The sequence below is a fragment of the Nannospalax galili genome, unplaced genomic scaffold (genome assembly GCF_000622305.1).
Source record: "Nannospalax galili isolate Female #2095 unplaced genomic scaffold, S.galili_v1.0 scaffold261, whole genome shotgun sequence".
Taxonomy (NCBI): domain Eukaryota; kingdom Metazoa; phylum Chordata; class Mammalia; order Rodentia; family Spalacidae; genus Nannospalax; species Nannospalax galili.
The window spans coordinates 2,233,606-2,256,704 of NW_008345226.1; the positions used below are offsets into that span (position 1 = coordinate 2,233,606).

At 39.7% G+C, this 23,099-nt stretch overlaps 1 protein-coding gene across 1 annotated transcript; it reads left to right on the top strand.

The window, feature by feature from the left end:
- Positions 1-3,465: 3,465 nt before the first annotated feature.
- LOC103740747 (leukocyte surface antigen CD47-like) lies at positions 3,466-22,732 on the top strand. Its single transcript, XM_008841431.1, has 4 exons — positions 3,466-3,841; positions 13,035-13,124; positions 22,076-22,239; positions 22,607-22,732. The coding sequence occupies exons 1-4, from the start codon at positions 3,466-3,468 to the stop codon at positions 22,730-22,732; spliced, it is 756 nt and encodes a 251-aa protein (XP_008839653.1).
- Positions 22,733-23,099: the final 367 nt, after the last annotated feature.

The window sequence follows — 23,099 nt, forward strand, 5'->3', positions numbered from 1 at the left end:
CATACTATTTTAGTTTCCAGTTTTCATTTTTCCCATTTTATCTCTCTTACCTCCCACACAGGACTTCTGTTGCTTTTGCTGCTTTGATTCTTATTGTACTTTGGGGCCTTCTCTCGAGTTGTCATTTACCTGGACTGTGGCAGTGGTTCTTAGTGGGCCTCCCTTCTCGAACCCTTTCTGTTCTCAGTCTCCTTTCAGACTACTGCCAACTTCTATCTTTTTAAAATGAAAGTAGATCTGAATTGAACCTTCTATTGTCAAGTTGAAACTGCTCAGCATGACATTCAAGGAAGCTTTCATAGATTTTTAAAGCATCTTTCCAACCTTATTTCCTAGCACTCATCTGAATTTTCTGCTTTTTGGATACTTATTTTCTTTATTCTTATATATATATATATATATATATATTACACTACCTTGAAAGTCCTTTCTTTTCCATCACACTCCTATGCACCCTTCAAACCCAATTTTAATATCTTCCTCTAAGATCTTTCTTAAATATACTTATATGTATGTCTAAGGAACATTTCTATCATGCATGCAACTGGTTTGAGATTTTTCCATTAAAATACGCACTTCACAATTCCATAAGCAGTGTGATAGGAGCACCAGGGATTCTCCTGAAATATGAAGAGTGAACCTTCTCCCATATGACTTCGATTTCGATGTTTTGAACTTCTTGATATCTAAACTTTTCACATTCATATGGTATGTATGGACTTTTACTTTCTGGACACTTGATAAGATCTTTAGGATAGCAACGTAGAAATCACTCTACCTTCTGAGACTACTGAAGAGTAAGATAAAGAAAACAGTAATTCTAATATTTGCTGGCAGGTGCAGAAACACCATTTGAACAGGAGGCAAGGATCATTAAGAAGGGACAACTGAGTCATGCTCAGGCAGCAGACAGGGATGATGATGGGGTGATTATTCTTAATGATGCTATGACCGAAGAGGGAAAGCAGGCAAACTGGAGCTGCAGCTTCTTTGGGCACTTGCTATGTGTGTGAGCAGTGCTCATGTTCATTTCACTAAATCTTATGAAAAGCTCAGTGAGTTAGTATAGATGATCACCATTCATGCTTGATAAGGACACCTAGGTGTGGAGGTTAAGCAGCTTATGTAAATTTCTACAACTGTTAGGTAGGGGCTGCAAGTTGAATGTGCCCTTAACCACAACACACATTATACATCCAGGGAAGGATGTGGCCCTCCATAGGATGGGAAGCAGATGTGTTAAGGCATGGCAGGAAGAGCGCATTTGCTTATTCACAGAGCTGGGGGAATGTCATTATTACAGGAGCTTAGTCTGGAAATGAGAGAATACAGCATGTGTTGCTGGAAATGGTCTTGGAGAACCTCAGTTGTGTTCCATGTCAATGTATAAATGGGCTTGTGTTCTAGTTCTTCATTGCTGTGACAAAATACTCTGATCAATATCAACTTGGGGAGGAAAAGGTTTATTTGTCTTACATCTCCCAGGTCACAGTTCATCAGGGAGCCCAAGGTAGGAACTCAGGGCAGGAACCTGGAGGCAGGAGCTGGAGCACAGGCCATGGAGGAATGCTGCTTACTGGGTTGCTCTCCTGGCCCCTGCTCAGCCTGCTTTCTTATGCAACATAGGCCCACCTGCCCAGGGGTGGCACCACCCACAGTGGTCTGGGCCCTCCCACATCACTCATCAAGAAGATGCCCCTCAGACATGGTCACAGGCCAGTCCAATAGAGGAAATTCCCTAATTGAGGGTCCCTCAACCCAGGTGTGTCAAGTTGACACTAAAGCTATCCAGAACAGCTTGAAAATAGGAAAGTGTATCATTAAGGAGAGGGTGTTAATGGACAAAGAATACATTTTTACTTAGGACAGTTATTTTGAGGACTGGAAAATACACTAAGGTTGGGATAGAAATGTTGACAATGAAAGCAGTTTAGAAGTATGGGAGCAGTTCAAGGGTGACTCTTTAATTTTCTCAGTCAACAGATGCTAGATTTAGGAGCTACTAGTAGGTTGAACCTACCAGGAATTCTCCATGGCTAAAGAGAAAGGGGAATCCAGCACTCCTCTTGGGTCAAGTCTCATTGGTGAGGATTGGGAAGGACAGTGTTATATAGGTTTTTGAGCGTGTTCTTTTTAAATAATTGTAGGACCTCTTGCCGAGTGTGTAGCATATCATTGATTATTTAAGGTCTGCAGTTCAGAAGAAAAGTGGGACCTGGTTCAGTAAGAAAACCTGTGCTGGTTGTTATAACCATGGCAGTGAGGGATAATGCTTGGGGAGAAGTTGCTGACTATGAAACCCTCAGGAGCACTAACCTTTAGTCGGAGCCAAGGAATGGGTGTTAAAAGCTAGGACAGGGTGGAGGAAATTGGGAATCAAAAGGTGCAATATAGATAGAGACAAGCGCAAGATAAGCCAGGAACTGGATCAAGAACTGTAGGGAAGTCAAGAGAGAACGAGCCAGGCCATGCAGCTTTGCACAAGAGGTCATTGGTGATTTGGGTAAGAGCTGGAGTAATGAATTATGGGGCCCCAGATAGAGTCCTGGTGACAGAGTTTGGGTGAATATACAAGCACTTTTAAAAGATGACTTAAAAAAACATTTCATAAATGGAACAAGGAGATATGGAGGTTGGTAACATACACATCCTTGAGAAGGATGGGCTGGAGGCAGAAATCAAAACTAACTCTCAGGTGAGGGAATTTATTTCTTGAAAGGAGGAAGGTTGCAGGTAAGTTTATCAGTGGGAAGTGTTGCAAGCCTCTGACTTCCCTGAAGGACTCAGTCTGAATTAGATGGGGAGAGAGGATGCTGCCGGCGAGTGTAGTAGGAGAGGTTGAAGGGGAATGGTTTAAGGATCATTAAAAAGGGGATAAATTTTACCTGGACCATCTAAAAAGATTAGGGGCCCAGGTGAGCAGAGGCTCTATGACATTCTTGTTCCCTAGTAGCAAGCAACTTTTCTTAACAATATGCTAGACAGACTGCTTCTCTGCCTCCACAGCACTGTGTTCAGGCGGGAAGAACCACACTTACAACCCTGTGTTGTATCACCTGCTTGCACTCCTCAGATTTTTCAGCATTCTATCTTTACCTATATATTAAAGTGTAGTAGAACCAGGGTTGATTTTCTCCTCAAAAATTTCCCATTGTAAGGACAATATATTTATTAATGGATAGAAATAATTACTTCAAAGTTCAAAGATGGATACTACACCTGAATGATTCAAAGGAGTTTCTGGATTTATTAACAAAATATATGGTAATGTATGCTTGGTACTACTGAGAATTTGTAGTGCTTTCTACCAGCTGTGTAAGTTAATACCGAAAAGATTTGATACTGTTTTTCACCTTACTGGTCTTCATTATTCCTACACTGTTTTCTTACTTGAACAACTGAAGTGTTTCTCTCCAAGTATGTGTAGTATATATAAGATCTTGCAGTATAGAATTCTATGATAGTATGAAATATTTGTATTTTTCTTTCCCAGGTTCAGCACAGATAATGTTTCAAAAAATTAAATCTGTAGAGTTCAACTCTTGCAACAAAACCATTCTCATTCCATGCTACATTTCCAATATTGAGGCAGAAAGGATTAACGACTTGTATTTACAATGGAAATTTAAAGAAAGGGCCATTTTAATATTTGATGGAGCTTTAAACAAATCCACCAAAAATGACAAGTTTCTGAGTGCAGAAATTGACTCCTCAGAATTTCTGAAAGGAAATGCTTCTCTGAAGTTGAATAAGGAGGACGCTAAAGTGGGAAATTACACATGTGAAGTGACAGAATTAAGCAGAGAAGGTATAACAACCGTAGAGCTAAAATACCGTAATGGTAAGTGACATATTTTAGACGTGGTTTGTCTCTTTTGAAATACATGCTGAAACTTGATTGCTACTGTGGCAGTGTTTGGAGGCAGATGTGATTGGGTCATTAAGAGAAATTGATGCTATTTTAAGGGAATGGGTTAATCCTCAAAGGAGTGGATTAGTTATCACTAGTGTGGAGTGCTCTAAAGCAGAGTCACCCTTTATGCATCTTATCTGTGGAATGTGCTCTTCCTCTTTGACTTGGTGTTATATTGTAAGACAGCACAGGGCTGTCCTCAGAAGCCATGCAGATGCCAAGCTGGGAAGATGGTCCAGTTGGAAAAGTGCCTACAGTGCAAGAATGGAGTACTGAGTTCAGATCCCTAGAACCCAAGTAAAAGTCAGATTCTGTAGCATGCATCTGTAACTCTACACCCGGGGAGGGTGGTGGTAGGAGTCTGGAGGGAGACAGGCCAATCCCTAGAGCTTGTAGCCAGATAGTATTTCCCAAAAAGGGAGCTACAGGTTCACTGAGAGACACTGGCTCAAGGAATAAAGTGGAGAGCAACTGAGAAATAACATGAACCTCTGAACTTTATATATACATGTGCACACATGAACATGTACATATAGACCACACTAAAAAGAAGAGGAGGAGGAAGAGGAAGAGAAGGAGGAGGAGTAAAGGAGGGACACATGAACCCATACACATAGACCACACAAAAAAGAAGAGGAGGAGGAGGAAGAGGAAGAGGTAGAGGAGGAGGAGGAAAGGAGGAGAAAGAGGAGGGAGAGAAAGAGGAGGAGGAAAGGAGGAGGAACAGGAAGAGGAGGAGGAAAGGAGGAGGAAGAGGAAGAGGAAGGAGAAGAGGAGGAGGAAAGGAGAAGAATGGGGAGGAGGAAGAGGAGGAAGAGGAGGGAGGAGGAAAGGAGGAGGATGAGGAGGAGGCTGAGAGGATGACAATGCCATGCTCTTCATTTCTCAGTCTCAAGAATCATGGGCCAGAGTAAAGCTCTCTGCTTTATAAATCACCTAGTCTCAGGTATTCTGTTATAGCAATAGAAAACAAACCAAAAAAAAAAGATTTCTATAAATGTTTCATTTTTATTTGTCCTTTTACAACTGATCCTATTGGAATTGGAAGGAAATGGGATGAAGAAGGAATTATACTGAATTTAAAAAATCAGCTGCCTATTACTACTACTACTATACTAAATACTGATGTAATAACTGCTGTGATTTAAATGTGAAATGTCCCCCAGAGCCTCATGGACTTTATCTTGTACTCCAGCAGCTGCTGGCACATTTTGGTCAGTTGTAGAACCTCTGAGAAGTGGGGTATAATGAGCAAAAGTAGAGGGAAGACTTGAGTGCCTGCCTCTGGTCTTGGCACTCTACCTTCAGGTCTGCCTCCATGCAAAGGCTGGTGTCCACTCACTCCCACTTCTTCTGACAATGCTGGCTCTGCCACCTTGCCTGCCTCACATGAAGCTATGAACCAAAACCTTCCCCTGTTCAGTTTCTTCTGCCTGCTAGTTATTTTGTCACAACAATGAGAAGAATTAATAATATACTTTTCATCATTAAGAAAATAATTTTTTTCTTATTTCAGCCATACCCTTCTACTTTTCACACTGAAATTCACTTACTGTTTGCTCATTTTTATATGGCATGATTCTCAGGTTTTTGGTCTAAAGACTGGGTGATGGATCCTAAGCTCATATGCTTTGCATTTTGGCTTACCATCATCAAAAGTACCTTCTTTCATATACTTTTCTCCCTTACTCCTGATGTCTTTCTAATTGTTTAGCCTTTTTGTGTTTTATTTTGTGACCTCCCCTTTGGACCAAGGATTGACAAGTCCTAGCTATATTCCCTGTGCAAAGGAGAAGAAATAGAATCAGAGACTGCTTCTCATTTTGTATGTTGATTTTGTATCCTGGAATATTACTGAGGTTATTTATCCTATTAATTATTTTAGGGGTTTCTATATATTAAATTTTGTCATCTGCAATCAGCGACAACTTCTTTCTTTCCTGTTTGGAAGCCACTTTCTTCTGCTGCCTGGTTTTGTTTTTTTTGTTTTTTTTTTTTTAACTAGGACTCCCACCAGTATGTTGAATAAAAGTGGGGAAAGTGGCATCTAGTCTTGTTCCAAAACATGTATTATGAAAAGGGCAGTCTTGCCAACAAATGATACTGGAACAACTGGATATCCACACGCAGAAAATGCAACTAGTTAGACCCTTATTTCTCATCATATAAAAAAAGTAAAAATAAATGTAAGATGCAGATGTAAGACTTGAAACTATGAAATACTTAGAGGAAAACCTGTGGAAATATTTTATGACATTTAAATGGACAAGATTTTTTTTTTGGTCTTTTTGAGACAGGGTCTCCCTGTAGCCCCAGCTGTCCTAGAACTCACTATATAGACCAGGCTGGCCTTGAACTCACAGAGATCCACCTGCCTCTGCCTCTGAGTGCTGGGATTAAAGGCTTGTGCCACCATGCCCGGCAAGAAATTTTTTTTTTTTTATAAACCTCCAAACTCCAAGCAACAAAACAAAAAGTAAACAACTAAGATTACATTTCTGTCTAGCCAAGAGAGGATCAACATAGAGAAGGGTCAACCTGAACAATGGTAGGAAATACTTGAAAATTCTGTCTGTGATAAAAGGGCTAATAGCCAAAATATGTAAGAAGTCAATTTAATATTCAATGATAATAAGTAAAAAGAAAATCAAAACAAACTAGCTGATCCTCCTGAAAAACAGACATGCTCCCTGAGTGCAAGGCTGCTAAGATCTTTATCCATGAGAACAAACCAAAGCACAGTGCACTAGACTTGACCATAGGTCATAGGTCAGAGGGCTTTTGTCTTTGAACTTAGTAATGTGAAATATCTCCACACTTTAAAAACAAAAACAAAAATAGGAAGCAGACCTAAAGAGACATTTCTCTTTTGTTCTTCACTGAATTGCAGTTTGACAATTTCACACATGTACACAGTATATTCTGTTTATTCTCACCCCACCTTCTTTTATCTCCTTTCCAATCTGTCATTTCTCTGCCCCCACATCCTTCATACAGGTCCTTCTTCCACATTCATGTCATTTGTTTTGTTCTCTGACCTACTGATTTTAACCAGGACCATGTGTGTGGCCACGGGTTTGTCTATGGATCCTGGTGGACTCACTGTTGGGAACACAATGGAAGACATCAACTATCTCTCCCCCAGAGTCTACTAGTAGCCAATAGTTTATCAAGGAAGGATAGGGCCCTAGGAGCTCCTCTCTAATTCATGATTAGTTATTGATAGGCCCAGTCTTATGCAGACCTATGTAGGCATTCACAGCTGCTATGAGATCATATTTGCAATGACTATCATTCCTTGAGGCTAGCATTTCACAGACTTTATCTTTTGGCTCTTACATTCTTTCTGCTCCCTCTTCTGCTATGTTCCCTGAGCCTTAGAGGAAGTGGTATAATTGTCCTGTTTAAGGTTAATCAGCTGTCACTTACTCCAATCATCTTGAACAACTACAGTCACTGTATTCACTAATTTTCACTGCAAAGAGAAATATTCAGGGTTAAGGATGAGAGTAACATTTGTCTATGGGAATAAACATAAATATTCAGAATGTAGTTTGGTGCCATGTGTCTTTAGCTAAACAATAGGAGTGAGTTCTCTCCTATTGCCTATGACCTCCCTTACAAGGATTTTTTTTTTTTTTTGGACTGGGTTTATAGTACAAGGCATACATTAGCAAGCCACTTCTCCAAGCAGAGTACTTGGTTACCCCCACTAACAGCTGTGCCACTACTGGATAAGTGGGCAAAGTTGGCATTGTAGTTTGTCGACTAAACAAGACCATTGATGCCTTATCTCCCTCAGCCACCTGCAATTCATCATCATCTTCCAGCACTTCGAAGGCAGAAATTGTCCAGCTCAGTTCCAGATTGATTTTTCTATATATTTCAACTAAGGTATGTGGTATCTTCAGGAAAAGGGTCTTATCATCTAGCTGTGGTGGGCAACCAAGAGGAATGATGATAACAAGTATTGATTTGGGAGTCTGTGGGGCCTTCCTGCCCAGTAACTCATAGGGCAGTATCCCACACTAACACCAGGATTTTTGTTTGATAAATAATGTATTCTAGGAACAGAATTATTCAACCATACAGGAAATTTTGCTTCTCTTTTTTAATCTTTTAAATAGTATTTTTAATTAGATTATGAAATAGTAGGTTTCCTGTTCCCTAGCTTCGCCCATCTTCACCCCATATCCATCCTTGCTTAAATCATTCCACCCCCATTATTCCCCCTCTATGCTTTCAGATCACCTGTGTTCTACTACCCAGCCTCTCTTAAGGCACCCCCTCCAATGGCCCCTTTCTAGTTTCCCGGCTTCTGTATGTACTCCAAGTTAAATGTACACATCTAAAGATTTGGAGTTAGGATCCACATAATGACAGGGAACATACAGCATTTGTTTCTCTGGGCTTAGGTGACCTTACTCAGAACAGTATTTTCCAGTTCCTTCCATTTATCTGAAAATAAAATAAAATTCCATTGTGTATATGCATGACATTTTTCTCCATTCATCTGTTGATGAACATCTGTCATGGTTTGAATGAGACTGTCCCCCATAGGCTCCAATATGTGAACATTTTGTCCCCAGCTCGTGGAGCTGTTTTGGGAGATTTTAGTTTGTGCAGCCTTGCTGGAGGAAGCATGTCACTGGAGGAGGGCTTTGAGAGTTTTTAAGCCTTTCCAGATTTTGAGGAGCTCTCTGCTTCCTGTGCCTGCTTAAAGATGTGATCACTTGGCCTTCTGTGCTAGCCACCCTGCCACTATGCCATCACCGCCATTATGCACTCTTACGCTTAGAATTGTAAGCTCAAGCTTTTTGTTCTATAAGTTGCTTTGGTCACAATGTTTTATCACAGCACCATAAAAGTAACTTATACAGAAGTTGGTACCAGAGAGTGGGTTGTTGCTGTGAAGAACCTGACCATGTTGGGCTTTGGAGGAATGTGGAAGACTTTGGAAGTTTGAAAAAGAAAAAAAAAAGGTTGAATGCTGTAAGCAGAGCTTAACAGGCCATTCCAGTAGGAGCCTGGAAAAAAGTAGTACTGACAGCAAAGTAGCTCCAGAAGGAAATAAGGACTTAAACATTAACTGGGATGTTTTGACAAAGAGTCTGGTTGGAGTCTGCCCACAGCCTGAAGAGCTTGCCTGAAGCTAAGTTGTAAAGCAATGGACTAATTTCTTTTGTGGAGGAAATTTCAAGACAACCTAATGTAGAAATGACGGCATGGTTATTAATGGTGAATATTATTAAGATGTACAATGAAAAAGAGCAAGTGGGGCAGAAAGAAATGCAGAATGTACAGTTTGAATTGAAAAAGAGCACTAGAGAGCATAATGTTGGAGCCAAGGTATATGCTGAAGGAGAGGCTCTCTTTGATAAGGCAATTAGAGCCATTAAAGAGAGGCCCAGAGATTTGTACTTAAACAATGGAAAGAGTACTTTTAGGGCAAGACCACATCCAGATAAGCATCCAACTTGTGAAAGTAAAATACCAGTAGGTTTTTCTGATCCTAGAAAACCAAAGCATGGAAGAGCTGATAATGTGGATGAAGCAGGCCAGGGTCCATCCTAGGTTGGCAGCTGAACTGGGCAGTGCCATTCACATGGTGCTGGCTTTAGAGGCATGAAAGATGCAAAAATGAAGGGATCATTGGTTCTTCCTCCACAGTTTCAGAGAGCTGCCAAGGCCAGGCAGTGTAAAGCAGCGGCATCCCTGCATAAAGAAAGCCCTGACAGGTCATTGTGTGAAGCTGTGAAGGTGAAGCCTGGTTGGCAGTGAAGACCCTAAGCAATTGAAGATGCTAGAGTCATGAGGCACCTTTCAAAGTGAACTACATATAGAGAGTGGTACCAACCCAAGAAAGAGATGTGTGTTGCATGCAGCAAAGCTGGAGGGGCTGAGCCATCTAAGCCCTTTGAAAGTAAAGTCCCAGAAGTTGGACATGAAGCTACTGGATTTGGTATTTGCCCTGCTGGGTTTTGTTCTTGCTTTGGTCCAGTATTTCTATAGTGTGCCCCTATTTCTCCCTTTTGGAATGGGAATGTGATTTTGGTTCCATTGTGTATTGGAAGTATATGATTTGTCTGATTTTACAGAGGCTTACAATTAAGAGATTGCTTCGTGCCTCAGAAGTGACTTTGGACTCTAGATTCTTGAATAGTATTGAGACTGGAAAAGACTCTGGGGACTTTTGAAAGTAGACTAAATGCATTTTGCATTTTTTATGGTCAGGAGCCTATGAGGGCCAGAGAGTGGAATGTGGTGGTTTAAATGAGAATGTCCCCCAGAGCCTCCAAGAATTTGGACATTTTGTCCCCAATTGGTGGCAGTGTTTTGGGAAGTTTTAGGGAGGTGCAGCTTTGCTGGAGGGAGCACGTCACTGGGGACAGTCTTTGAGAATTCTTAAGCCTTGCCAGATTCCCAGTCACTTTCTGCTTCCTGTGCCTGCTTGAGGACATGATTGCTCAGCTTTCTGCTCTGGCCACCTCCTTCCACCATACCACCCCCACCATTATGGACTTCAATCCCTCTGAAACCATAAGCCCAAATAAACTCTTCCTTCTATAAGTTGCCTTGGTCACGGTGTCTTATGCAACAGAAAAGTAAGTAATACAACATCTAAACTGATTCCGTTTCCCAGCTAGTGTCAGTAGAGGAACAATGAACATGGATGAGCAAATATCTCTGTAGCAGTGTATGAAGTCCTTTGGGTATATGCTGAATCATATGGTAGTTCTCTTTCTATTTTTTGGAGGAACCTCCATGCTGATTTCCATAGCTGCTGCATCAGGCTGTATTTGCTCCAAAAGTGAATAAATGTTCCTCTTTCTCTACAACTGCACCACAATCTACTGTCACTTTGTTTTTTTATAATAGGCATTCTGACTAGAGTGAGATGGAACCTCAAAGTTATGTTAAACTGTATTTTCATGGCAGTTAAGGATGTTGAACAATTAAGTGTTTATAGTCATTGACGTTTCTTATTTTGAGAACTCTTTGTTCAGATCTAGAGTTCTATAGTCCCCCCCCCATTTTTTAAAATAATCGGGCTGTTTGTTTCTTCGTGCTTTGTTTTTTGTGTTGTTTACCTAAATATTCTATGTTCTATGTGTTGATTATTTTCTCCCATGCTGTAGTCTGTTTCTTCACTCAGTTAACAGCTTGATTTGCCGTAGAGAAAAATTTTAACTTCATAAAGTATCATTTCTCAATTCTTGGCATTATTTACTGAGCTTCTGGAGTCCTATTTAGAAAGACCTTACCTATGCATATATCTTGTAGTGTATTCCCTACTTTTCTCTAGCTATTTCAGAGCTTCAGGTTTTATGTTGACATCCTTGAACAATCCAGAGAACAATGTTAGAGAAGAATCTAGCTTCATTCTTCTACATGTCAGTATTCAGTTTCTCCAGCACCATTTGTTGAAGAAGCTGTCTTCTCTCCAGTGCACATTTTTGGCATTTTTGTCAAAAATTTGGTGGCTATAGTTGCATGGGTTTATTATAAAAGAAGGACATACAAAGGGGCTATAGGTATGTAAAAAATACTCAACTAATCATCAAGAAAATACAAATAACTAAAATATTGCTTCATTTGAGTTAGAATCACTATTAGCTGAAAAACAAGGACTGTCAAGGATGTAGAGTAAAGGGAACACTTTCATATTATTGATGTGAAAACTAGGCAGGTTCCTCACAAAATGAAGACTAGACCTACCATCTGATCCAGCAATGCCAGTACTGATATACAACCTGTGTTAGTCTTTTCATCACTGTGATGGTTAATCTTGAATTTCAACTTGATGCATTCAGAAAAGAAAACATATGGGCCTATCTCTGATAGTATTCCCAAGGAAGTTTGACTGAGGTAGAGCACTCATCATAATTGTGAACAGCACCATTCCATAGGCTGGCATCCTGGATTGAATAAAAGAAAGCCAGCTGAGCACCAGCATTCATTGTCGTCTGCTACCTGCCCATGGATGCAATATGACCAGCCACCTCGTACTCTCGCCACCGTGCCTTCCCTGCAACCATGGATTGTACCCTCAATCTGTGAGCCAAAGGAAACCTTCCTCTTTTATCCTTAATCTGCCAAGCCTTTTTGTCACAGAAATAAGGAACATAACTAATACAGTCTCTGGGACAGAATACCTCAGAGAAGCAAGTTAAAGGAGAAAGGAGTGTTTTTTTTCTTTTTTGGGTTTTTTAGGGGGGCAGGGGGTGGAGTTTTGTTTTTTCAGCTCATGTTTCAGAAAATTGGAATAGATTGTGATGGGAAAGTATAACAGAGGGCTCTGTCAGTGGAAGTGAGCAAGTGAGCACAAAAGGAAAGTATAGTATCAGATCCCAACAAGTAACTCAAATAGCAGCAGGGCCATACTATCACCCCTAAACGCCTCACCTCTTTCAGTCATGCAGCCCACCCAAAAGTTTCCACAATCTCCCCAAATAGTGCCACCTGTGGGGATCAACATAGGAGCCTGTGGGGAAGGGGACATTTCAAATTCAAAACGTACCTACTGAACATTGAATCAACAGGTTGGACAAACGTCTGCAATCCCATGTTCATCGCAGCAGTAGTCACAATTGTCAAGGGATAGAACCAACCTAAATATCAAATGATAAATGAAGAAAATGTGGTGTGCCAACCTTTGCCATAGGTCTTTGCATATATCGTCTTTATTAGTAGTCACAGTAGTGCTTCAAGGGATGTAGTCTGTGTCATTCCTGTGCAGCAGCTAAAGAAGCATGAAGAGTAGAGGTGTTCACATACTGTCTACAATCACACAGATTTTGAGTCAGACTTGGCTTTCACACCTGGCAATGTGGACTGAGCCTGCTCTCAGCAGCTGCACTGCCCTTCCACAGACCACAGGTCAGGAGATGTGATGCAGCACACCCAGTTTCCCAGCACTTTGTCCTTCCTAGATAGTTTGTTATATGAGTAAATTATGCATAAATTTTGTTTTGTACATGTTCATGTATAAAATAGGGTCATAGCTTTGATTATTTTAATCTTTTGCCTGCATAATAAAAGATATATTTGAGATTATTAGCACTATTTAAAGTAATTACAGTAAATACTAAATGTGATTTTTTTTTCTCTTTCTCCTCAGCGTCTTGGTTTTATTTAAGTAAAAATATTTTCATTGTTATTTTCCCATTTTTGGCCATTCTTCTGTTTTGGGCACAATTTGGTATTTTATGTAAGTATTTCCTTCTACTTTTCATTTATATTTTAGGGATAAGATTGTTACTTCTGGAGATAATACAGTGAAATATTCTGTGTGACTATGTTGTATTGGGAGGAGTGATGTTCTAAGAAATAAGAGTACATACACATATAGAATTGAGTATTAGTGTCCTTGAATTATATACTGTCTCTGGTATATTGCTACAGCTAATTTTTAATTCCTAAGAAGAAGTTTTGTTGTTGTTTTAAAAGTCTTTTAAAGTGAATACTGGAAAAACTAGCAACAACACCTTAAACTTCTGTGGCATTGTTATTTTCAAATGCTATTTTTCTTGGTAAACAGATGGTCACAGGCTATATTAGTTCAAAGAAAGAGCCTTACCCTCTGGAGCCCTGGGATGTCCCTCTTCACTTTCCCAGTTTGAACTGATCCACAGAAAAAGCCCAATTTGTACCCAGACTTGGCCTCCATGTTCAGCTCCACAGCCCTGAGACAACCACTGAATCTGTTCTGTGATCTCACTTTGTACTGACAGCCAAGAAGCTGAAGGTCAATCTTGATGCTGTATCTTATTTTTTCTGAACAGTTTAAAATTGTCATTACAAGGTGATATGGTTTGAATGTGAAATGCCTCTCACAGGCTCATGTAATTTAACACTTGATGACCAAGTAAGGTGCTGTTTTGATAGACTGCGGCGCCTTTGCAAACAGGGGCCTCTCTGTAGGAAGTAGACTTCTTGGTGCCATCCTGGAGGTTTATACCCCAGCCCAGCTGCCTGCCCAGTCTCTGCTTTCTGATTTGTCCAGTAGCAAGTGGTCTCCTGCTCCTGTGGTCATCCTTCCCTGACATGACAGAGTGTGCCCTCAAACCATGAGTCAAAATGAATCCTTCCACCCAGAAGTTGCTTTTTGCCAAGTATTTTGTCATAGAAATAAGAAAAATCATTAGTTATATGATTGATTATATGAGTTTATACCCAACCATATTTCCAAAACAATTTGCAAAAGGAAATTTACTAAATTAGTGAAGTTTTGAGGCAAGTCTAATCTTTTAAACTTCTAAAATGTAAAATCTATTCCTACTCTCCCCATAAGGACCCTAAAGTAGTCACTGAGGTGAGGACAAGTGAACACCTATACAGGTAAAATTATGCTGATTTAATTTGTTCTGCAGCCTTTAGAAAAGTGAACACTAGTAAATTATTGCAGAGGACAGCCCGTGGTATATTTCATAAACTTTACTTTCCTCAGAATTTGAAGCTGTGTGTGTCCTCAGTGATACATAAAAATAGAAGTGAGCTGATTGGGGTAGATTCAAGGGCTTTGCCCAATGCATAGCACTCTGAAAATGCTTAGCAGTTTCAGAAGTGTTCTCAAGTTCTGCCTAAATGGAAAGAAGGGGAAACACAGTGCAACTATCAAGACATTTCATAACTCTTACCTTTAAGACAGTGTCGACACTCTTGAAAGTTATCTTAGTGTTTCTGTAAGCCCTTTGTTTTAAGGAAAAGACTGGTACTGCCTCAGGCCCTGCTCATAGTGACTGATATTAGGGAAAACTTTTAGCTACATTGGCATACCTGGGCTTTCAGGGCTGAGTTATCTGATCGGGCAGTGAACAATCATTTTTAAGATCACAAAATGACTTCACATTACTGAGACTTGTTGAATGGTTGGTAGAAGATTGATGATCATGGAGTTATTATTAGGAACATTACATTTTTGTTTATTTTTCTTAAGAAATTTATTGCCAAACATTCATTGTACATAGAGATAAGATTGTTACAGACATTTTCACACAAGTGTTTCATGATTTGAGCAGTCCATCTTTCCCATTGTCTTTCTCTCCCTCCCTTAATCTACGATTTCTCTTCACTAAACAGGCAAGCTCATTTCTAGACTCACGTCATATGTGCATGATTTTGTTTATCCATATATATAAATGAGAAGCATGATATTCATCTTTCCCATCTGACTTAGTTCACAAAACATAATGACTCCAGTTGCATCCATTTTCCTGAAAATGACATAACTCCATTCTTCTTATGCCAAAAATCCCCTCAGTCATACATATACTACATTTCCTTTATCCATTCACCTGTTGATGGACACCTAGTTGGGTTCCATAACTTGGTCATTATGAATAATGCTGTAATAAACATAGATGTGCAAGTACGTCTGTGGTATGTTGATTTAGAGTCCTTCAGGTATATACCCAGGACGCATGGCCGGGTCATGGAGTAGTTTTAGCGCTGGTTTTCTGAGGAACCCCCATCCTGATTTCCATAGCAGCTGGGCTGATTTACAGTTCTGCCAGCAGAGTGTTCTCTTTGCTGTGCTCTCATCAGCATTTCCTAGTTTTTATTTTTTTCTTTTTCTTAATGATAGTCATTCTAACTGGAAGAAAGTGAGATCTCAGTGTTGTTTTATTTTAAATTTCCCTGATGTCTAAGGATATTGAATATTATGTCATGTATTTGTTGGTCATTTCTACTTCATCTCTTGAGAACTGTTTATTTCATTAGCACATTTAGTGACTAAGAGTGCTTGGATTCTTGGTATTTTTTTTTTAGCTCTTTATATATCCCAGGTATTAATCCTCTGCCAGATGTGACTTTCTCCCATGTTGTAGGCTACCTTTTCACTGTTTCATTTGAGTGAGTAATTTCATTTCATAAAATCATAGTTTTCAATTCTTGGGTTTATTTCCTCAGCTATTGGAATTCTATTTAGAAAATCCTTGCTTATTCCAATACCTTGAAATGTTTCTGTGTTTTCCTCTTAACACTCTCAAAATTCCAGGTTTTACTTTAAATTATATCTGTATTGATTTTTGTATAGAGTTTCATTCTCCCTCATGTGGATACCTAGTTTCCCGGTACCATTTGTTGAAGATACTATGTTTTCTCCAATGTAAGTTATTTACATCACTGTCAAAAATTAGGTGGCTGTAGCTGTGTGGTTTTATTTCAGAATCCTATATTCTGTTCCATTCATCCGAAAGTCTGGTTTCATGCCAGTACCATGCTGTAGGCTGCTTTAGGTAATTTAGCAATTGTCACTATTAAATTTCTTGATTTATGAGTCTGGATATTCTTTGCGTCTTCTAATGTCTTCAATTTCATTCTTCGATGTTTTAAAATTTTCATTGTAGAGGTATTTCTTGTCTTTTATTAGGCTTATTACTAGCGTTTTATTTGTTTTGTTTTGAAGTTGTTGCCAGCGGGTCTTGCTTTTCTCATTTATCATCATATTCTCTATGTAGGTATGTAGGAAGGCTGCTGATTTTTGCATGTTGATTTTATATCTTGGTACTTTGTCGAAAGTGCTTATTAGTTCAAGTGTTTTCTATAGGATTGGGTCTACAGAGTGTTGTACATCACTTTCAAATAGGGACACTGATTTCTTCCTTTCTTATTTATAGTCCTTTCATTTCTTTCTCTTATCTCCTCGCTCTAGCTAATATTTCAAGACTTAGAAAATAGCCACTCTGGCCTTGTTCCTGATTTTGACAAAAGTGGTTTGATTTATTTTTCTAAGAAATAATTTTGACTTTTCTGTATTTGTTAAGAGTTGCTAAAATATAGTTTATTTTACATAATGTTCCTTGGGCTGCTGAGAACAATGAGAACCTGCAGTCTTTGGATAGAATATTCTGTAGCTGTCTGATGAGTCTATTTGATCTACAATGACATTTAATTATGATGTGCCTTTGATAAGGTTTGTCTGGATGGCCTGTCTACTGATGAAACTGGGATACTGAAGTCACCTGCTATGACTGTGCTGAGTTCAATCTATGCTGTTACATCTAAGAGTATTTGTTTTATGAAATTGGATATGCTGAAGTTTGGTGCATTTAAGTTTAGAATTATAATTTTCTGTTCTCTTAAGCAACATGAGATGACCTTCTTCATTTCTTTTTACTAATTTTGGTTTAAAGTATAACTTTCAAACATTAGTATGGCTATGTCTGCTTGTATTAAGTTCTTCATATTTCTTGTGTTTCTACATTGGAACTTACATGTCTAAAATTAGGTCATTGGTTGGACTGCTGCTGCTGATGGTTAATAATCCATACCCTTTCAGTTGAAAGATTTGCAATGTTCAAGTGGAACTGAGTTGTATTATGGTTAGAGTTCCTACCTTCTGAGCCAGGGGTATAGTTCAGTAGTTAAATTCTCAAGGCACTAGACACAGTCTCCAGCATCATGAGAGTAGAATATTAATTGCAGAAACAACCACAACTTTTAAATGCACCTTCTATAAAAATACACTAATAGGTATTAAAAAACAATTGTTCCCTCAACTCCAATACCTTTTAGGTCAAAAGAAACAAGTCTGGAGAGTCGGATCAGCAGTTAAGAGTACTGGCTACTCTTGCAGAAGAACCAGGTGTGAATCCCAGCACCCACATGGCAGCTAACAGTTGTCCATAAATCCAGTTGAAGGGATCCAACACCCTCTTCTGTCCTCTGCCAGCATTGCACGACACAGGTACACTTACACACACGCAGGCATAATACTCGTACACATAAAATACAAATAAATAAATCAAAAAATTTTTAAAGAGGACATGGATAACATGGTATATACTAGGATTAGTTATTACATGTAGGAATGGAAGAAATAATCTGAGTAAGACTAAGAATTAGTATAAGAACAAGAGATAAAAATAGATGAGGAGCCAGGCGTGTGGCACATGCCTTTAATCCCAGCACTTGGGAGGCAGAGGCAGGCAGATCTCTGTGAGTTCAAGGCCAGCCTGGTCTACATAGTAAGTTCCAGGACACCTGGGGCTACAGGGAGACCCTGTCTCAAAAAGACCAAAAAAAATAGATGGGGAAAAATAAATAGAAATGAGGAGTTGGGATATAAACATCATAAAGTCTATCAGTTAAGAAGTATGTATATAGAGGAGGAGATTGAAAGAAAGAGAAAGTGAGGTCAAAGTGAGAGGGAAAGTATACAGGTTGTAGGCAAGAAAACCAGTAGAGAGAACACTGTAGAGCAGGTGCTGAAGCCAAATAATTATAAGACCAAATTGAATGGCAGGTGTTGTTGCCTGCACCCAGCCCTCAGGAGGCCACTGGGTCTTTATGATATCCATGGCCAGCTTGGTCCACATAGTGACTTCCAGGCAGGCTGGAACTAGGGTGACCCTGTCAAAAAACAAACAAACAAAAAAACAAACAAAAAACAAAAACCCAAAGACCTAATTGAGCAATTAGAAAACTAAAGCTGTGTGTGTGTGTGTGTGTGTGTGTGTGTGTGTGTGTGTGTGTATGTATGCATCAACCAATGTCTTTCCCTTCCTGAGCTGTCATAGGTTTAACACTTGTGTGACAACCATCCACTTGTGTCTCCAGTTCAAACTTGTTTGACCACACTGGTTTGTATGCAGTGTCCCTGTCTCAGTGGAGTTCAAACAGGTTGCCTGTGGTGTAGAATCCTGCCCAGGCATCAACAGGAGTCTCCCATCCCTCAGCATGGAGTGTCACTTCAGAGTCTTCTCAGCTAGCACATGTGTTCAGCATGTGATGGGTGCTCTCCTCACTTCCCCACTGGATCTCAATGCCTGAGGTTCTGATGTAGGCATGCCCAAGTTTGTGTTTTCCTATGCAGGTAGATATTCTTACCAGGGCTTGAGCTGCTTGTGTCCATGGCCTTAGCTTAAGTGTACTTGCTATGCTGAGTTGCAATTCAGATAAACTCCAGGGGGTGTTCATATGGCTCTGTGGTTCTCTGGATCTTGTGCTCCTAATAGGTGGATGGGTATTTTGGAGTTGGGAGGGGTTATTGTGCAATTTTCAACTCTTCCCAGAAGATCAGTTCATTCTGTGCCCTTCTTATCCCAGCCTAATGGGCAATGACACAGGGTCGGACATCAGCACTTGGTATTTTCCCAGCATCTGCTTCATACAGCTTGTGGGACTGTGATTCCAAATTTTCTTTTTCTGTCTTTGCTTCTGGACATTTTCATTTAGACTTTCAGTTGTATACCCAGACCAAAGGGAAGCATGCTTCTCTTTCCATAGCACTTTTGTCCACCGCTCTAGGCTACGGTTTGTTATTTCCTTTATAAATCCAATGTCCATCTCTGTATGTTATCTGACCTCTCACTGTCCTCTGTTTACTGTGAGTCTCCCTTGCATTTCAATACTTCTCATCTCTTTTCAGAATCATGGATCAGATTGTAATGGGGTGTTTGAGGGTCTGATGTAGATCAGATAGGCATGTCTAGGGGTCTGGATTCCTTCAGAGAGACTAGCAAAGAATTGACTTTCTGGGAAAGAAAGAAGACTGAAATTCGGAGAAAGCAACAGCAAAGATTTCTTTATTATGCATAAACTGGACAGCTCCATTAGCATTGGAGGGCACCCTAGAATTGGGAATCCAATGGCTTTACTTAGAAATACTCTTTTCTTTTCCCAGAATGATACTTTGGACTCTCCCTATATTTTCAGATTGGTTCCCATAAAAAAATAAGAGAATATTGGCAGGCCCCCAGCCTTACTTAGTTCAGATGATGGGCTGTGACTCTGAATCCATCTGAGCAGGTCAGTTGAAGGGGTCTTACTGGAACTAAAAAAAAAAAAAAAACTTCCTGCTAGAATTAAGTATAAAATCTATTAAGTTTTAGCTGTCATCTTATTCCTTACCTGTAGACTCTTTCCATAACTCTATTCTTGTCAGACTGCTTCTCTATCATCCTTTCTGTCCTCCAGTATGTTTTCTTTCATACTCATGGGTGTGTAGGAGAGAGCCCACTATCCTACCTCTCCATCTCCTCACTCCAGGGTGTGGACTTAAAAGGGTAACAGTACTTTTAATGGAATGAATTAATCCTGGATCTGTTCATAGTCAGCCATATTTTTACTTTCTTTCTGACTTTAATAAGTCAATATAGGTCATGTTAGAACATTAGTATAGTATGGGAAGCAATCAAGAAAAAACTCATCTGGAAAACTGTTGGTACATTTCAGTGACCTTCCAACTTGCTTTTCTGTGTTGACATTGGTGGTTTTACCTGAGGGTACATGTGGTTTAAATTTATTATCTAAAGGTTATATATTACAGGCTTGGTCCTCAGAGTGGTCAAAGAACCCTTAAAAGTGGTAGTGAAAAATCTTAAATTATGGGGCCTTAGTGGGAATTCCATGGGTCTCTGGTGGTCCCATCCTCAGAAGAGAATGCTGGTTTCTTAGAATTAGTTCCTGCTAGAGTCAGTACTAAAAAAATCTAAAGTCTTATCCCTAGAAACCTTCACTGACATCCTGTTGTGAAATGTGATTTCAGGACTCAAGCATGCTCTTGTCGTGTTCCATGGGGCCTGTGCTAGAGCTAGCACCATGTCATTTGGATTTTCAACCTTCAAAACTATGAGCTAAATAAACCTGTTTTCTTTGTAAAATAAAACCGCCCTCAGGTATTTCATTATTGTAATGAAAAAGGAGTGCAAACAGTTGTTTTAAGAAGCATGCAAGTATTTTGAATCACAGATCATCTTACAAGCAGCCACAAGTTTGATAAGAGTTTGTTAAGAAAACATCAAATTAGTTTTCTCTTCATACTATTGAGTGATTACTTGAATTTATTTCCTTTGCTGCTTTTAAGATTTTGATAAGTAAGGATAAACTGATTTTTTTAAAGGATTGGAAAATGACACAAGCAAAAGCTTTATGGACTATTCTGTGGCATATACATCAGATTCTTTTCCTTTTAGCTACATTGAAAAAAGTCCTAGGGCTGGATAGAGGTAAAAGAACAGATCAAAAGTTCAGAGAACTTTCCAAAGGATGCTGTCTGACTTTTATGGATATGTCTTTGACCCACATGGGTGTCAAGTTACTGAGCTTTGTGGATGATAATTGTTTAGGCCTGTGTCTCCCTGCTAAAGTGACTAGAAATGCGATCATAACCCAAATCCAGATTTTTATCATGGTCAATAATACTTCGTTGATTTTTCTATATTTAATCTGTTCATCATTTATTAGAAGAAAATTAAAAGAAATATATATACTTAAAATATTTCCCTCTTACCCCCATCATCTGTTCACTCCCAGGAGGGAGAAAGTCACGTGTAAGAGGCACCAGCAGAATTTCTGTCACACACCCTGTTGCTCTCTGCTCTTCAATCTGGTCTTAGTTGCCCTTTTACAGAAAATTAATTTCAACATTAATCCAACCAAAAGGTCAATAAAGAGTAAAAGCAAGCATCATTAGGTCATCATTATTCTATATTGGAATGCAGCAGCACTTGAGGGTGAGCCTGTGTCAGGAACACTGACATCTGCCATGAACCTTCCTGAACCCTGGCGATGTGCTTTTATATAAATACCTCAGTTAAAAGTTTTAGGCATTTTTCTCCTCCAGGATTCCACAAGGGTATGTGTTAATGTTTATTCTGTCCTCTTATCAAAACAAATTATCACAATTTCTAGGTGTTTTACTAATTTTATATAAGGTAGAACTTAATTCTCTTTCTGATATTGCAAAGTAGTTATTTCTCATCAGCTGTACATCACTACTGTCTTGTCGGTCTGGGATGATTTTTCTCCTCAGGAAACACTGACATTATCTGAAGATATTTAAATTGACATATAACTGGGGGATATTGCTGCCATCTTCTGTGTGGTGTCCAGGGATGTAGCTCAATGTTCTATAATGCACAGAGCTACCATCACAGGAGGTGCCTCAATGCCTCCATTGAGAAAGCCTGGTGTATTGTAACTTCCTCTTTAAAACATTCCAGAATACAGTGTCACTTACACATTTAGCATCTACATTAATATTTCCACGACCCTATTTATCCATTGCCTTATGAAAAGATACACGTAACTTGGTAAGAGCTTTCTTCAGGGGTTATCCTATTGTACTGAGTTGCCAATTTGTCTCTGTATAATGTATACTGTAGAAATGGATTCATTTATGATTGAGTTCATGTAATTATTTCTTTTTTAAAGTACAAAAATATAAATCCAACCCTATGAATAAGAAAATGATTTTTTTAACTGCTGCTGGACTGTTGGTCACCATAGTTGTCATTATTGGAGCCATTCTCTTCATCCCATGTGAGATGCACAGGTACTGTGGTGGGTGCAGGGCTGATGTGAGGAAGCATCCCAGGGTAGGTACATCAGTTTCCAGGGCTGTTGTGACAGATGGCGAATGATGTGACCTCAAACAACAGAAATTCTCTCAAGGATCTGGAAACTGTGTGCTCCTCTTGACACTCTGGGCAAGACTGTTCCCTGCCTCTGCTAGCTTTCTGTGTTTGCAGGCAATGCTTGGCATTTCTTAGCCTGTGGCAGAGTAGCTGGCATCTCTGCCTGCGTGGTCCAGTGTCTCCTCTCCTCTGTGTTCCCCTCTGTGAAATTTCCCTCCCTTCCCTTCTTTCAGAAGGACACTTTTCATTGGAATTAGAGACAGTCACTTAACTCAGGCTAAGCTCCTCCTTCTAGATCATTAATTTAATCAGATCTTTTGTCATATAGTCAAATAAGGTTTTGAGGACAAAAAGTAGGAATATAACCAGGGCCACCCCCAAGTCTGCTATCGAAGCTAACTTCATTGGCCAGGATGTGGAAGCAGACACTGACATGGGAACCATGTCTGTCTGAAGTAGTTCTTGCAACTGAAGGATTGGAAGTGTGGGAGAAAATAAGGGCAGAGAGCACATGGAAAGAAAAGCCAACAGGCCAAGGTCACAGCAACCAACTGTAGAATGCCACTATAGTTTCTTAGGCAGACTCGGTGCAGGTGGAAGCTTTAGGAACATGGATTTGGAAGGTCTCTGTGCATCTATGGTTGCTGAGGGTCTGGGGAGGAGAAGCAATCAGAACACAACTTGAAAAACAGTCAATTCATCTCTGAGACAAACTAAATATTGAAAATGAGGGTGAATATGTCTGGGAATGGATTTTAAGGGTGTGGGATAATGGTGGAAGGAACACGCTGAGTTTACTGACATGGGCCCCCTGACTAGAG

What these genes read in the sequence shown, in the direction of transcription:
- LOC103740747 (XM_008841431.1), top strand. Translation starts at nt 3,466, where the DNA reads ATGAAATATTTGTATTTTTCTTTCCCAGGTTCAGCACAGATAATGTTT. An exon ending in AGAGCTAAAATACCGTAATG is followed by an intron (nt 3,842 to 13,034) that starts GTAAGTGACATA and finishes CTTTCTCCTCAG; the next exon opens with CGTCTTGGTTTTATTTAAGT. An exon ending in ATGTGAGGAAGCATCCCAGG is followed by an intron (nt 22,240 to 22,606) that starts GTAGGTACATCA and finishes TTTGTCATATAG; the next exon opens with TCAAATAAGGTTTTGAGGAC.